Source organism: Thamnophis sirtalis, unplaced genomic scaffold, assembly GCF_051295495.1.
Source record: "Thamnophis sirtalis isolate CommonGarterSnake01/CBP01778 unplaced genomic scaffold, rThaSir2_p1.2 scaffold_5, whole genome shotgun sequence".
NCBI classification, from domain to species: domain Eukaryota; kingdom Metazoa; phylum Chordata; class Lepidosauria; order Squamata; family Natricidae; genus Thamnophis; species Thamnophis sirtalis.
In genome coordinates this window covers 127,868,315-127,883,402 of record NW_028261385.1, presented here as the reverse complement: position 1 = coordinate 127,883,402, position 15,088 = coordinate 127,868,315, and the positions used below count along the sequence as shown (strand labels likewise).

The window sequence follows — 15,088 nt, the reverse complement described above, 5'->3', positions numbered from 1 at the left end:
GGAAATAACAGAAGGAAGTTTAACAAGGGCAAATGCTAACGTTCTTAATCAAGTGGAAATCATTCTATTGGGAGGGAAATTGGGAAACATCTAAATAGGAAGCGGGAGTGCAGTAGTTAGAAAAAAGGGTAAATGCAGTTTTAAACTTCTGAACATCAACCGAAGTATCATTTCCAAATAATGGAAAGTAAAATTTCCTTTTCTACTGTGGCAATCAGATCCCATTCCAACTACTGCATCCAGTTTTGGATTTCAGCTAAACTGAAAAGGGCTGAGAAAAGACAAATAGATAATATAAAAATAGAGAAATAGGGCTAATCTAGTGGTTAAGGCATCAGACCTACAAACCAGGAAACTGAGTTATAGTCCAGACTATAACTGTGTTATAGTCCAGCCATGAAAGGTGACTAGATGACTCTGGGCCTGTCACCCTTTTTCAGTCCAACTCACCTTACAGGGTTGTTGTTAGAGGGACAATAGGAGGAAAGAGTATTATGTATGTTTGCTGCTTTGAGTTTATTTGTAAAAATAATAAAGGATAGATAAATGATAGATGAGAGACAGAAGGAGGGAGAGATGGAGAGAGAGAAAGAGAAAGATGGGGATAAATAAATGATGATTGGAGATTAGAATCTAAATTCTTTGAAGACTATACAGAAGGGACAAGGAAAAGATGAATAAAATAGTATCCTCCCGTTTTGGAAAAAAATGTTGCATAGTAAAAAAAAATCAAGAACTATTCTGTATTCTTTCAGGGGTACAGAATATAAAATAATGGATTTACATTTCAAGAAAGCAACTTCTGGTGAGCTATTAGAGAAAACGTCCTCACAGTAAAAGTAGGTTGGCAGTAGAACCATTTCCCCAGCGGAATATCTTCCCCTCAGTGGATGTGTTCAAGCAAAGGCTAGGCAGCCATCTGTTCAGAAGCTTTAATTAGGATTCTGGCACTGAGTACAACATATGGCTTGATGGTGGTTTTATCCAGGTCCAACATCTTTTCCTTCAGAAAAAGAAAAATCCTTTGAGGCACCAGGAAACTCTCTGCATGTAATGTCACCTCATTTGCTAATAACATAAAATTATTTTTTTAAAAAACCCTGTAGAATGAACCAATATGTAGGTTGCTCTGATAATGTTCACAAAATATGTGCAGAAAGGAGTGACAATGTGCTGGAGTATTCCCACTTATTGTGTCCTGACATCCTGCTGGTTCTTCTGTGACTTCTATAATTAGCCTAAAAGGTAGGCCTATGCATTTAAAGCAGATCCACTTGTGGAAGTTGTGGAAGATTATATCCTTTATCCCAGAGGTGAAATTCAGCAGGTTCTGACAGGTTCTGGAGAACCGGTAGCAGGTATTTTGAGTAGTTCAGAGAATCAGCAAATACCACCTCTGACTGGCTCCAGAGTGGGGCAAGGATGGAGATTTTGCAGTATCTTTCCCCTGGAGTGGGGTGGGAATAGAGATTTTGCAGTATTCTTCCCCTGGAGTGGGGTGGGAATGGAAATTTTGCAGTATCCTTCCCCTGCCATGCCCACCAACCACACCCACAGAACCGATAGTAAAAAAAAAATGAATTTCACCACTGCTTTATCCTTTTATTTTGCTCAATGTTTGTCTTTATACAAGCCCAGAAAATCTTAGATGTGGCCGATCAAATAGCATCCCTTTGCATCAATAAAGAAGCTTCACTTTTGGATAAACATCCAAGCCTTGGATATGGTTCAGTCCAGTTTTAATTTTCATTCTTCCGCAGGGTAACAAATGATGCCCGAGAAGGTGAGATGGATGAAAACCTGGAACAGGTTGGCGGCATCATTGGAAACCTCCGTCACATGGCTCTAGATATGGGCAATGAGATTGATACACAGAACCGCCAAATGGACAGGATCATGGAGAAGGTAAGAGATGAGCTGTCACTGGCATCAATATTCATAGTTGGTCCAAATGCTTTCTGGTTCAAAACCATTCATAAATATATTTTTCTAATAACTTCCAAGGATAAAGGAGAATATTTGTAGCTCAGGGTTGACATGAGTGCTCCCTTGGTGTTCTCTGAGCTTGCTTGCTTGCTTCCAGGCGTTTCATTACCCATATTAGGTAACATCATCAGGAGTAGCACTTATGTTGTTACCTAGTTTGGGTAATGAAATATCTGCAAGAAAGCAAACAAGCTCAGAGCCTACCAAGGGATCCCTCAATATCCAATGAGGCCAAGATTAAAACCATTTTTTCTGACATCAATCATCTGAAATATTTTTTATTTTATTTCAATCATCATTGAAATATCTATGCATAAAGGAGATAGATAAGCATAACAGGAATGGTGTTGGTGTGTGAATCTGAGACATTATTCTACAAAGCAGGGCAGGACAAGAAACAATGGTTGGAAACTAACCAAAGATAGAAGCAACCTGGGATTAAGGAGAAACTTCCTAACAGTGAAGACAATTAACCAATTTTCAGATGTTGTGGGTGCTCCATCACTGGAGGTTTTTAAGAAGAGTCTAGACAGTCACTTATTTAAAATGGTATAGATTTTCCTGCTTGAGCAGCGGGCTGGACTAGAAGACCTCTAAAGTCACTTCAGGTCAGGAGAGAAGGGAAAGGAGAGGAGGAAGGAAGGAAGGAGAGAAGAAAGAGAAGAAAGGGGGTAGGAAGGAGGGAGGGAAGGAGGGAGGGAAGCAAGGAGGGAAGGAAGGAGGGAAGGAAGGAGAGAAGGAGAGAAGAAAGGAGGGAAGAAAGGAGGGAAGGAAGGAGAGAAGAAAGGAGGGAAGGAAGGAGGGAATGTAGGAGAGAAGGAAGGGGGAAGGAAAAAGGAAAGGAAGGGGGAAAGGAAGGAGAGAAGGAGAAAAGGAAGGAAGGAAGGAAGGAAGGAAGGGGGAAGGAGAGAAGGAGGGAAGGGGGAGGGAAGGAAGGGGAGTAGGAGAGAAGAAACGAGGGAAGGAAAGAGGGAGGGAGGGAAGAACAAGTAGGACCGTTGTAAGATAAGATGGATCTATGGGACGTTAAAAAAGCAATCTTCAAGTATATTGTCAACAGTAGGGGGGAAATTGTTATAAATACATATTATTAATAACAGTTATGAGATCATATAATTGTGAATGTATATATGAAATTGATAAAATAAAATAAAAAAGTCACTTCCAGTTCATTCTACTCTACTCTACTCTACTCTACTCTACTCTACTCTACTCTACCCTACCCTACCCTACCCTACCCTACCCTACCCTACTCTACTCTTACTTAGTATTAATATAGCCTGCATTAGACTGTCACACATTTCTGGGACTGGATCCCCAGATACCCATTACTCTAGTACAACTTTCTTGACAACATTGCCATCTTCACCTTTTTCCTCCTTGTTTCTTTTCTCCAATTCAGGCTGTTTCCAACAAAACCAGGATTGATGAAGCCAATCAACGTGCAACAAAGATGCTGGGCAGCAGTTAAAGGCAACCAGGGGCCAATCCTTCTACACACACTGTCTCCGAGGGGAGCAATCTCATGCTTTTTCTCATGGTATTTACCAACTAGGTTTGCATACGTGCACATATCAGCCCCTCTTCTTCCTTCCCTCTGTAAATGTTGTCCTGTGTAAGTTGTCAGCTTTCCAAAAATAATACTTGTAAATTTATTTTTATTTCCCAGACCTCTTCCTTTCCAAAGGTTGTATGTATATAGTACTGATTTAACGGCTATAACTCATGACTATGTTCTATTTATTTGTTGGGTTTTTCCTTTCTCCCTCCCTCCCTCCCTCCCTCCATTCCAGTCCTCCCCTTGCATTTTCTGTCCATTTTTGGTTGGTGGGTTTGTTTCTTTTTTCTTTTTTTTTAAATTATGACGTTTCTGCTAAATGAAAAACAAAATGTAGGAATGCTCAACGTGCTGTTAAACCTTGAACTATACAGTATTGTTCTTGTAAAACTGTTAACATTTCACAGAGCTGCCCCCCCAGAAGTCTCTTCTTTGAACATCATGGTTGTTTAAACACTTAAGAACCTCATGTTCCCTCAATTTCTCCATTGCTGTCATCCGTTGTTCTAAGTTCATAATAAGACAATGTGGAATTACATAACTTATAACAAGCATTGCACTAAGCAAACAGTGACGTGATTTATGCATTTATTGCATGAAAAAAATAGATTTTTAGACTCTTTAACTTAAGTGAGACTTTTCCATGGCAGTAATAACATCAGTGACAACAAAAGAAAACAAAAAAATTAGCATGCTTGGTATTGGGACTCTGTCAGGACTATGTTATACCAGCAAGTCTGCAGTAGCACCGTCTTATTTTTCCATATAAAGATGTTGGTTCCTCTTTTTTCCCCCCCATTCTTTTCGTTTACCGCATTTTAAGACCAAATAATTGGATCTGGCACTTATCATTTCATCATTGCCAGCAAATAAAACATTTGGCTGAAACACAACAACAAACAACAACAAAAAAGCATCAGCAAATAAGATATAAGTGTAATATACAGAGTTTGTCTGCTGCTTTCAAAAATTGTCTTTTTTCAGGGGGAGGGATGGCTATCATATGAAATGTTGCAGAGAAATGTAATTTTTATAAGGCTGTATCTTTCTAGCTCTCTCTCTCTTCTCTCTTCTCTCTTTCTCACACACGCTTTGGCGTGCACGCACACACACACAAACACACACAAACACAGACTCCTTTTCTTCTTTTCTTTTCTCCCCTCCCCCATGTGGTTTGTTATTAATACAGTTCTCTGTTGCTTATCTAGAGCTATGCATACCAAAATCACGGCGATGTTTAGTAGCTGTTATTGATTTTAAAATAAAACAAAATAAAAATAACTTACGTGAATGACTTCTAGATAAAACTGTGAGATTAAATATAGTTGCCGCATGTAATATGAAATTCCTTCTGTCTCCTGTCAGTTTGTGATGTGATTGACATTTTGTAGCTAGTTTAAAAATATTAAAAACTATAGCCCTCTGATTTGCTAAGCCCTTTTTTCATCCATCAGTCTGTGTCACTCCTACCTGGTTATTTTCTGCTCGCTGGAAATTGTGTGCCATGCCGAGGAGTGTGAAGTGATTCCTTTGAACAATTCTCACAAAATATAAGTTTGGGTTTCCCTGCACAGTATAAACAGTTTTAAAAGCAAAACTCCCACTCAGGAAAACAAATTCTTTGACTAGAGAGATATTATTTAGTTTTATTGGTGTACGGTCACTCAGAATAAGGTGGAAGTTGGGTCAGAAGGAGTCAAATGAAATGCATTCCAGTCCTTGCAAGGTTAGAATAAAAATTAAGATATGACACTCAGAGAACATTTCATTTACTCCTCAACAGTAGGTAGAAGGAGGAGATTCTGATGTAGCAACACAGAGGAACAGTATTATTATCATACGCAGAGAGGCAGGAAAGGCTTCGCTTTTGACTGAAGCACAGAGGAATAGAGAGAGAAATTTTAATTCTTTGCATCAGAGGTGGGATTCACTTACCTTCCCTACCGATTCGCAAATGTGAGCGTGCTCGCTTCACTCTCACTTCATCTGCACATGCGCACCACCTTCTGCGCATGTGCAGTGCTCATGCATTATGTCAGGGCAGGTGGGCGGAGCCTCCTGAAGCCACCGCTATCCTTTTCGCCCAAACCGGAGAGAACCAGCTGAATACTACCTCTGCTTTCCATGCTTTCTCTAGTCTAAACTACTTACACCAAGATACTTTTTCCTTCCATGAGATGGGGAGGAAAAACAAGGGATAGTTTTATACACGCATGTGTGTTTCTAGTAGGCAGAAGCAGCTGGGAAAATGAGTTCACTTTGTTCATTTCCGGCCTTTTAGCAGATAAACAATGAGTAAAGAGCTTCAACCAATTGGATGGTACCCTTCAGCCTTCATTTAGAAAAAACAAAGAATGGAAACATTTAATCTGTGGATATATATCAGTCTGGAAACTCGGTCTTATTTATTGTTTTTCTTTATCTCATGCGCTGGATATGAACTTGGGCACAAACTCTTGGACACATGATCGTTTTCCCATGCCCCCCCCCCATTTGGTTGCTAAGGGGCAACTGGAGATGCCAGCTATTCTATTTGACTCCATGCTTTCCCTGTAATTTATAGCAAAGAAAGGGCCTTACTTCTTGAACTAATAGGGGGCCCAAATGAACAACGCTTTCCACGTGTAATGTTGAGATGAGGAGTGGGGTTTAATAATCCTGCATCAAAATGCAACAGAAGGAAGAATCCAGTGTTTCATTCTTCTCCCTTTCCTCTCCTTCATATACACCCTTTTGTTACACACACATATATATCCCTTTTTCGCTGGGGAAGATTTTAAGAGCTGAGGTGGCGCAGTGGTTAGAGTGCAGTACTGCAGGCCACTTCAGCTGACTGCTAACTGTAGTTCGGCAGTTCAAATCTCACCGGCTCAAAGGTTGACTCAGCCTTCCATCCTTCCGAGGTGGGTAAAATGAGGACCCAGACTGTGGGGGCGATATGCTGACTCTGTAAACCGCTTAGAGAGGGCTGAAAGCCCTATGAAGCGGTATATAAGTCTAACTGCTATTGCTATTGCTATTGCTACTTTAATTCAGAAACCTCCTGCTTTAAACAGTTGAGACAGGATTGGAAAATCTGTTAGAAATTCTGTTTATATAAAACACCGAAAGAGCAACGAAAGAGTACAGTCACCATGTGCTTTACTGCTCAACCATATAACTGTAACAGGAAACTCTACTTAGAACAAAAGAGCATATTTTAGTTAAAATATGAATAAGACAAAAATAGATAACTCAGTGCCTTTAGAAGATGCTCGGCTTGACTCCAGACAGCTTAAATTACATTGAGTGATAGAAAGTGGCTATGGGAATTATAGTTCAAAATTTGCCTAGGGCACAAGTTGCCTGCCTCTTCCTGCTGTAGGATACAAGCATATGTGACAAAGGCTTCAATGAAGAACCATCTGTTAAACAGCAATTGCCAAAAACCAAGGAAGAAGGTCCAGTGTAGGAAATCATGGATACAGTTCAACTTTTGCCATCTTTAGTCCACTAGCCTCCCTGGTGTATTGCTATTAGTAGGAAAAATTAGTTGATGAAAAGAAATCCCTTTGGGCCATTGCTTGGAATAGCCAGGTACAACATATGACTGAATAGTTAAAAGCAACAAATAACCCTCCTCCATTAAACATAATAAAACGTACTGCCCTAATAACAATTCAAATAATCAGAAGCAATCAAGATGGAACTTACACAACCTCCTGACCAATGCTTTGGACAAAGCCAAGTTTTCAAAGTCCTTTCAGAAGTCACACAGGGTCAGAATCATCCTAGATCTGGAGGGGAATACAAGTAAAAGTGTCCCTGGGGTTTTTACCCCATTAGTCATGACTGACGTTAGAGGGCAGTGCTCATCTCCGTTTCTTAAGCCAAATAACCAGCATTGTCTGGAGATGTTTTCATGGTCATGTGCCAGCATGACATCAGGCCGCAGCACAAAATGTACAGCGAAACATGGGAAGCTGTTACCTTCCTGCATACTTATATGCAGTACCTTTTCATCTGCCTGCATTTGTATTTTTTCAAACTGCTAGGTTGGCAGGAGCTGGGACAAGTGACAAGAGCTCACTCCATCTCATGGCACTCAGGTCTCAAACTGCCATGCTGTAGACCTTTAGCAGTCTAAGTCCCAGTTTCATAACCATTGAGTCACCTACATACAGTAGATCCAGCAACAGTGACATTCAACTGATGAAACCTGGAGCATGCCAGATCTTATTGTATAGGCAACAGAAATTACAACATAAGCACCGTGAATTGTACTAGAAGCCCACCAGTAACCAATACAGCCTGCAAAGAATCAGTATTATATAGGTGTACCAAGGTATACTCACAGTAGCTTCCAAATGATATTCAAGAGTAGTCCCATATACAATACACTGCAGTTATCCAGATGAGAGCTGACCAAGATGTGAATGACTGTAAGTAGGGACTTCCAGGTCCGGAAAAAGTGCAATTACTACATAATACGGATTTATGAAAGCACTCTTTGATCCAGAATCAGTGGAACTGGGTGGGAATGGAGTCTCCCGCAGCACACAGAGAACTACCATTCAGGTTAGACCAACAGTCTTTCTCCTGTGCACTGCTTAGAGACTCCATGCATGGGATATACCCAAGTATAAACAGTTAAGGGCAGGTGACAGTATGGTCCAGATTCTTTCTCTTCATAGGAAACTGTTAGTCTAGGACAGTGATGGCGAACCTATGACACGCGTGTCAGTGCTGACACGCGTAGCCATTTGGGGTGACACGCACAGGATTTCATGTGATTCATCCTCGGCTCCTGCACGGCCGCCGAGGATGAAAGAATCTGTGCTGGAGGAACGGGGGGGAGGCGGGACATGTGATCTCCCCCGCCCACACTCACTTACTGTATCGCCGCCGCCCCTTTCTGAGCGCAGGGGCTGCTGGTAAGGCGTGTGTGCCGTGCGCACACACATCATCAGCGTGGCGAGGGAGGACCCGTAGGAGAGGAGCGCGGGAACAGTGCGCGCCTCTCTCCAGTCAGGCCGGCACAGAGAGTCTACTCCTGGGACTGTCGGTTACGAACGCACCACAGCAGGGAACAGCGGAGTGCCAACGGGAACTGTGAGCGCCATTAGCAGCAACTATAAATTGCGCAAAATTATGTTTTTGTCGAAGTGACACACAACGCGAGTTATGCTCGATTTTTTGCCGATTTTTGACACACCACGCCAAAAAGGTTGCCCATCACTGGTCTAGGACAATGACCCCTCAACCTTTTGAGCACAAGAGACCGGTTCTGTGGAGAAAAGTATTTCTGTGGACCAGAGGGGGTATGCCAGTCTATGGACCGGAGGTTGGGGACCACTGGTCTAGGACAGTGATGGCCAATTTATGGCACATGGCCTGACATGCTATGACATTTTAGGTGACCCACCAGTGTTTATCAATTCTTCTTGAAATCATTATCCTTTCTTGCACAATTTTTAGAGACTCCAGGGGCTGAATGAGAATGGGATGTGCTCTCATATGGGCTCCAGACCCTCTGGAAATCATGGGAGAGGGCCGTGCTCTCATGTGGCCTCCAGACCCCCTGAAAATTGCATGAGAATGGATGTGCTTTCATGTGGTTTTTGGAGGCAGCAAAGTGCGTGGAAGAGCATTCTCCAAAGCCACTTTACAAATGAAGATCTCATGCAACTTCGAGCAGCCTGTCAACAGAAAACGAATACAGCCTGAAAGTAAGTGGTACATGGCTAATCCTCAGGACTGCTGCATGGTGGGAGCAATCGTGCCAAGCAATCGTACAAAGCACACCTATGTAAGACTGCTACTTTACAAGGAAGTGCAAAGTGACGTTTTGAGTGGCATCAGAGGTGCTAGGACTAGGGCTGAACTCAAGGCCCAAGTCTCTACCTCAGGCCCAACCTTGACTGTCATGCCCCCATCAAAGCCTGAATCTGCGGAGGAGGACGAGCTGGCAGCTAGAGTTGATGGAGATCGAGGGGGAGGCTTCATTGGCTTCAGAGGAATGTGGGAAGGAACAGGATGAGGCAGCCCAGGACCCCTCAGGATTGGGACAGCTTGTTACCAGGGAGGAATGGAGGCAGGATGACCGAGAAAGGGAAGTTTTTGAGCCCAAAAACTTCGCCATCACTGGTCTAGGATGACACTCCCAAATTACGCAGCAAGTCTCTTTGGGTCAATACAATCCTCATCTAGTCTGTAGTCTTTATGTTCCCATAATAGACAAATGCCTGAAGAGACAGCAGTCTTATTACATGCCTCTGCAAAAGTAACAAAGTAGACCATTCCCATCACCATAGATTTATCTTGTGATTGGCTGGATTTTCTACACCTTTGAAAATGTTTTGCTATAAAGGGAGATGTTGGAAATCCAGCCAACCAGAAGGCAAATACATGGTGATGGAAATTATGTACTTTTCACTTCTTGTGAAGGCATTTGAAATGACTGCTGTCTCTTCAAGCTTCCCAAGAGGAAATATTTGGAGCAGTTTTGTCTAGCATTTTGAAGAACAGGAGAACAAGTTTGAATTCTGACTAGGAAGATCTGGGAAAGAAAGGTAATTCTTAAACGTTCATACAAGCCAGAATACTTCTTAACCAGCCAGAATTCTTCTTAACCAAAACAGATGTCCGAGGGACAATTGGGACGGAGAGTAGCAAAATATGGTGAAATGCACCTGATCTCCAGTAGAGTTTTCTCTGGAGATATTAGGACACTGTTATTGGCTGCTCTTGCGTTGATTTCTGATGTAAAGCTGTCCAGATATTTTCACTTATTTGGACTGAATAACATGCCCTGGCTTAAGGGAGGCAACAATTTTATCACAACATCAAAACCTGCCAAAATCATATTAAAAAGCATCTGGTGTCCCTCCCCCCAACAATAGAAGATGCACTTAAATGTCTGCTGAGAACCTGAGGAAGAAGAAACTTCTAAAGTTGATAATAACAATTGAGTACAACTCTGAGCCAACAAGCATGACATAATATGCACAAACATCTGAAAGAAGTCTACTTGACACTGAAATATTAAACTGGAAATATTGTGCATTTTGTCGGGCAATTGGCATCGTTTCTGGCATTACAATTTGACAACTGATTTCACTGTCTCTTAAATCAGCCTTCGCTAAACTGGAGCTCTCCAGTTCAGTAAAACCACAACTTAATCCTTGACTGTGGTAACTGATAGTGACGGGAAGCGCAATTCATTGAAATGGTACCGTAGATGTGTGGCTGTTCCAGAAGATATACAATAGCTGAAAAAACTTTGTCATGAGCTCCTGTCCTGTCCCCAAACTCCAGAGAGTTTAGCTATGGAAAAGTTAAGTTAAGGTTTCAAATATCTTACAGTAGGTCCTGGAAGGTAAATTTATACGGCAAAATCAAATCATTATATTCTTTTTGTCCTAGAGCAGGGGTCTCCAAACTTGGCAACTTTAAGACTTGTGGACTTCAACCCCCAGAGTTCCTCAGCCAGCTTTGCTTAAAATTGCCAAGGTTGGAGACCCCTGTCCTAGAGCACATAAAAAAGGGACAGAAAAGCAAAGCAATAGAAATTACTAGATTTATGCTTAGGTCAATTGCCTTTGTTGTTGCTAATGTTTTTTTTTTAAAGGGACTATTGGTAAATTATTGAACATCTCTGACTGTCAGATGAAAAACTCAGAAGAAAGGAAGGATCCTTTCCTTGGGTTGTTCATCTGTCAATCTAAGAAACAGGGTGCCAGAAGGAGAAGATAAAATTAAACTAGTAGGCTAGTGGTTAATGCACCAGGCTACAAACCAGGAGACTGTAAGTTCTAGCCCTGCCTTAGCTATGAAAACTGACTGGGTGACTTTGGGCCAGTCCCACTCTCACAGCCCAACCCTCAGAATTGTTGTTGTGAAGAAAATTAGGAGGAGGAAGGTGTGTTGGGTATGTTCACTGCCTTGAGTTATTTATAAAAAAAATACTAAAGGCAAGATAATAATAATAATAAAAAATTGCCTCCCCAAATAGTGTTTCAATCTGCCTCAAACATGAGATATACTCTATGCTGAGCTATGCTTTGACCTCCATAGTAAGACAATTGACAAAAATCCATGGCTTGGGATCATGAAATAAAAGTTAGCTGTGGCTGAGTTTAGTTGGCTTTGCCTGCTGAATGAAAAATGTTCTTTCCTGAGTTTGCCGTTTCCATGTCTTTCTGCTTTTCTCAAAAGCCTGTCCATTTTCTTTTTCTTAACTTGCCCCCTTCCCTGGCTTGATTGGGCACAAGAGAAAAGACACAAGGTCTTTAACCACCATCTCTTAGGCTTAGACCTCTGGCATCTAACTTCACCTAACAGAAGAAGCATCCAGAATTTTGCCAAGGTGATCTATACGTTCCATTACAGGTTGTCCCTCAGAGGTGCTTAATGAATGCTATTCCTTCCTTGATTTGCTCTCCCTGCCTTCTGCCAGAACACTTCTGTTTCTGAGGTGTTGCTTATTTACAAGGTGAAAAGGAAAGATGAGAGAGAAGTTGGATCCTGCTCTTGGTCCTGAGCAAGGATTTACTGCTGGTAGCTGAGGTTGGCAAAACAAATCACTCTTGGTGAGTTGCCTCACTTCTGAAGGCATCTTTTGAACTCCAATAAAGCTGATCTTTTAGGTCACAGTTTCTGGTCTTTGGAGATCTCCACCTGTTGCTGCAATGCACGGACACACCATCCTCCTGATCAGTGGTGGGTTTCAAAAAATTTTAGAACGTCTTCTGTAGGTGTGGCCTGCTTTGTGGGAGTGGCTTGCTGGCCATGTGACTGGGTAGGAGTGGCCAACTTGTAAAATGTGGTGAAACTTACTTAACAACGCTCTTGCTTAGCAACCAAAATGTTGGCTCAGAAACTCTGGCATTTGAAGCACACAAGTCTTAAAGTTGTCAAGTTACAATACCCTCGCACCCCTAACCCTTTAGAAAAAAGAACCCCCAGGGGTGTTCAAACTTGACAGCTTTAAGACTTGTGGACTTCAACTCCCAGAATTCCTCCTCTCGGTCTTCATCTTGATAATGTGCGGATGGGCAGGGGGAGGGAGCTAGAACCGGTTCTAAATGACACGGTAGATTTGTGGAACCTCTTCTATAGAAGAGATTAGAACTGGCAGGAACCCACCACTGCTCCTGATCTTCTAAGATCCTGGACCAAACAAGAATATTTGCTCTCTCTTTTTACCACACATAGCTCCCACCTCCCCCGGTTCAAACAAATAGTCCATTTTTAATCAGACAAATACAACAAGATGTTCAGCTTTCTCCCTGTTGATGCATATATGTTGCCATGGAGATCTGAAGGCTTTCATCTCAAAATATATACAGTAAGTGCAATTTCCTTCTTAAAAATATCCTGTTTGTTGTTGTCTGTAAGAGAGAAGAAAATAGCCCAGGAAAGTGGCACCAGATCATCGTGATTTCAATGCAGAAACAACAAAGAACTTTGGCTAGGTTTCTCCACAGCACTATCATCATCACCGCCAACTCTCCGCTATTCCATCTGTCCATTTTCAAGTTTATGCAACTCATCCTTTCACCATAGCTCAATGCTGGGAAGGAGAACATAGAGAGAGCCCCAAGTAAAGTACAACTCAGTGCTGGGGGAAAGGAGGAAAGGAATCCCTACAGATTTTACTCCCGCTAGTCCTTGCCGACAACAGATTGAGGTGCTTATCTCCAGTTTGAGGTCATGAGCCAGCACTGTCCGAAGACATTTACATGGTCATGTGGTCAGCATGAGGTCGCGGAGCACTGTTCCTTCCTCACCAAGGTGTTACCTTTTTATCAACTTGCATTTGCATGCTTTCAAACTGCTAGGTTTGGGAAATGATACTTTAATTGGCCAGTTTTGCCACTTTAAAGGAGTTAGGCAAAGACAGGTGCTCACATTGTTGTGTGATGCTCAGGTCTCAAATCTGGGGTGGCTTTCCAGCTGACAAGCCCAGTGTCATAAGCTGAGTCATCATGCTACCTTGGGAGTGGAGAAGCACCTTTATCACTAATTTACCTTAAAAGTGGCGAAACTGGCTGATTAAAGTATCATTTCCCAAATTATTTTAATATTTAGGATTTGCCACCCCATTTCTCTTTCCATTGATTTCAATGTGCAGAAAGAGGAAAACTGCACTGACATGATCACAATCTCTTAGTCCAGAGCAAGACGGTGTATGGCTAAGGGGTTGAGGTAGGAGTGGAGAGACCCGTGTTCTAGTCCCCACTCAGGCACAAGAACTCACTGGGCAACTTTAAGAGCAATTACTCACTCTCATCCCAACTTACTTTATAAGGTGGTTGTTGTGGAGGACAATAAGAGAAATTAATGCTATGCTAACAGCCTGGAGCTCCTCAATGAAAGATGGGAGAATATTTATGTGTGTATGTGTGCGTGTTTATGTATGTATATATGTGTGTATATATGTGTGTGTGTGTGTGCATGCATGTATGTGTATATGTGTATATGTATGTGTGTATGTATGTGTGTATATGTGTGTGTGTGTATGTGTATATGTGTATATGTATGTGTATACACATATACACATACATGCACATATACACATACACACACATACATACATACACACACACATACACAGATACACACATATATACATACACGTGACAATACCTCCCACCTACCAGACATCTGGAAACCAGCCCTAATCAACAAATGAGCCCCACCCACCACCCAGGCCATTACAACACGAAACAACAATGGACACCAATCAGCACCAATCTATCAATCATGATACAACCACACAACCAATCATTTCACTTACTGAAACAAAGCCAGCACTCCACACACCCTCACCAAGATTTATAGAAAGACGGCAGCTCCAACCATGCTTTAAGCCCAAAACCCAGCCTGAAGATGGCGAGTGAGACCTCGCCGAAACGCAAAGACAATCCCAATCTTACACGGGAAAAGACCCGAATACAAGATCAGCATATATATCACATATATGTGAACCAAACATGGTACATAGATTACTTACCCTCTGTGGAGGTAAGACACCCCTAACACCCCTTGGGAGTGTGTGTTCCATTAAGATACAGCCTGTTGTGCGTTAAAATGGCTTCAACTGTACACCACTGTGGAGTTGCCATGGTAATGGCTTTACAGTACACCACAAGGAGGTTCCCTCTGGTAAGGGGGAAAATCCAAAATTAGAAATTGCTGCGACATTCATGGAAAGAGGGTTGGGATAAAGAAATACCCGAGCAGTGCCGGGTTATCAGCTAGTATCTAATAAATGAAGATCAGCACTTCTGTCCTCTCTATCCTCCCCTGGAAATCACTATGTGAAAAAGAGAAGCAGTTTTATTAATGATGCACCCATTCTTACAACAGATTCTTCTCTGCTGCTGGCAACAGGGCATTATCACGAGTGCTTTGACCATTGCCCCTGCTTTCATTCTGCATGATTAGGAACTCAGTGTGGGATCGCTTAGTCATATCACTTCTCAACTCAGCACCGGAGGTCTGGAGGTAGAGAAAAGAATAAGCCAATAATCAAGGTCGTTGCAGCATGTACAGGCTGCT

At 42.1% G+C, this 15,088-nt stretch overlaps 1 protein-coding gene across 2 annotated transcripts in view; it reads left to right on the top strand.

Moving 5' to 3' along the window:
- The window catches only part of SNAP25 (synaptosome associated protein 25), a 67,038-nt gene extending 62,068 nt beyond the window's left edge, over positions 1 to 4,970 (top strand). For both annotated transcript variants that reach the window (XM_014058893.2, XM_087716860.1), the window contains 2 exons: positions 1,761 to 1,905; positions 3,389 to 4,970. In XM_014058893.2, the coding sequence (XP_013914368.1) occupies positions 1,761 to 1,905; positions 3,389 to 3,457 (214 nt within the window). In that variant the 3' untranslated portion in view covers positions 3,458 to 4,970. The remainder of the gene's footprint in view (positions 1 to 1,760; positions 1,906 to 3,388) is intronic.
- The last annotated feature ends 10,118 nt before the right edge of the window (positions 4,971 to 15,088 follow it).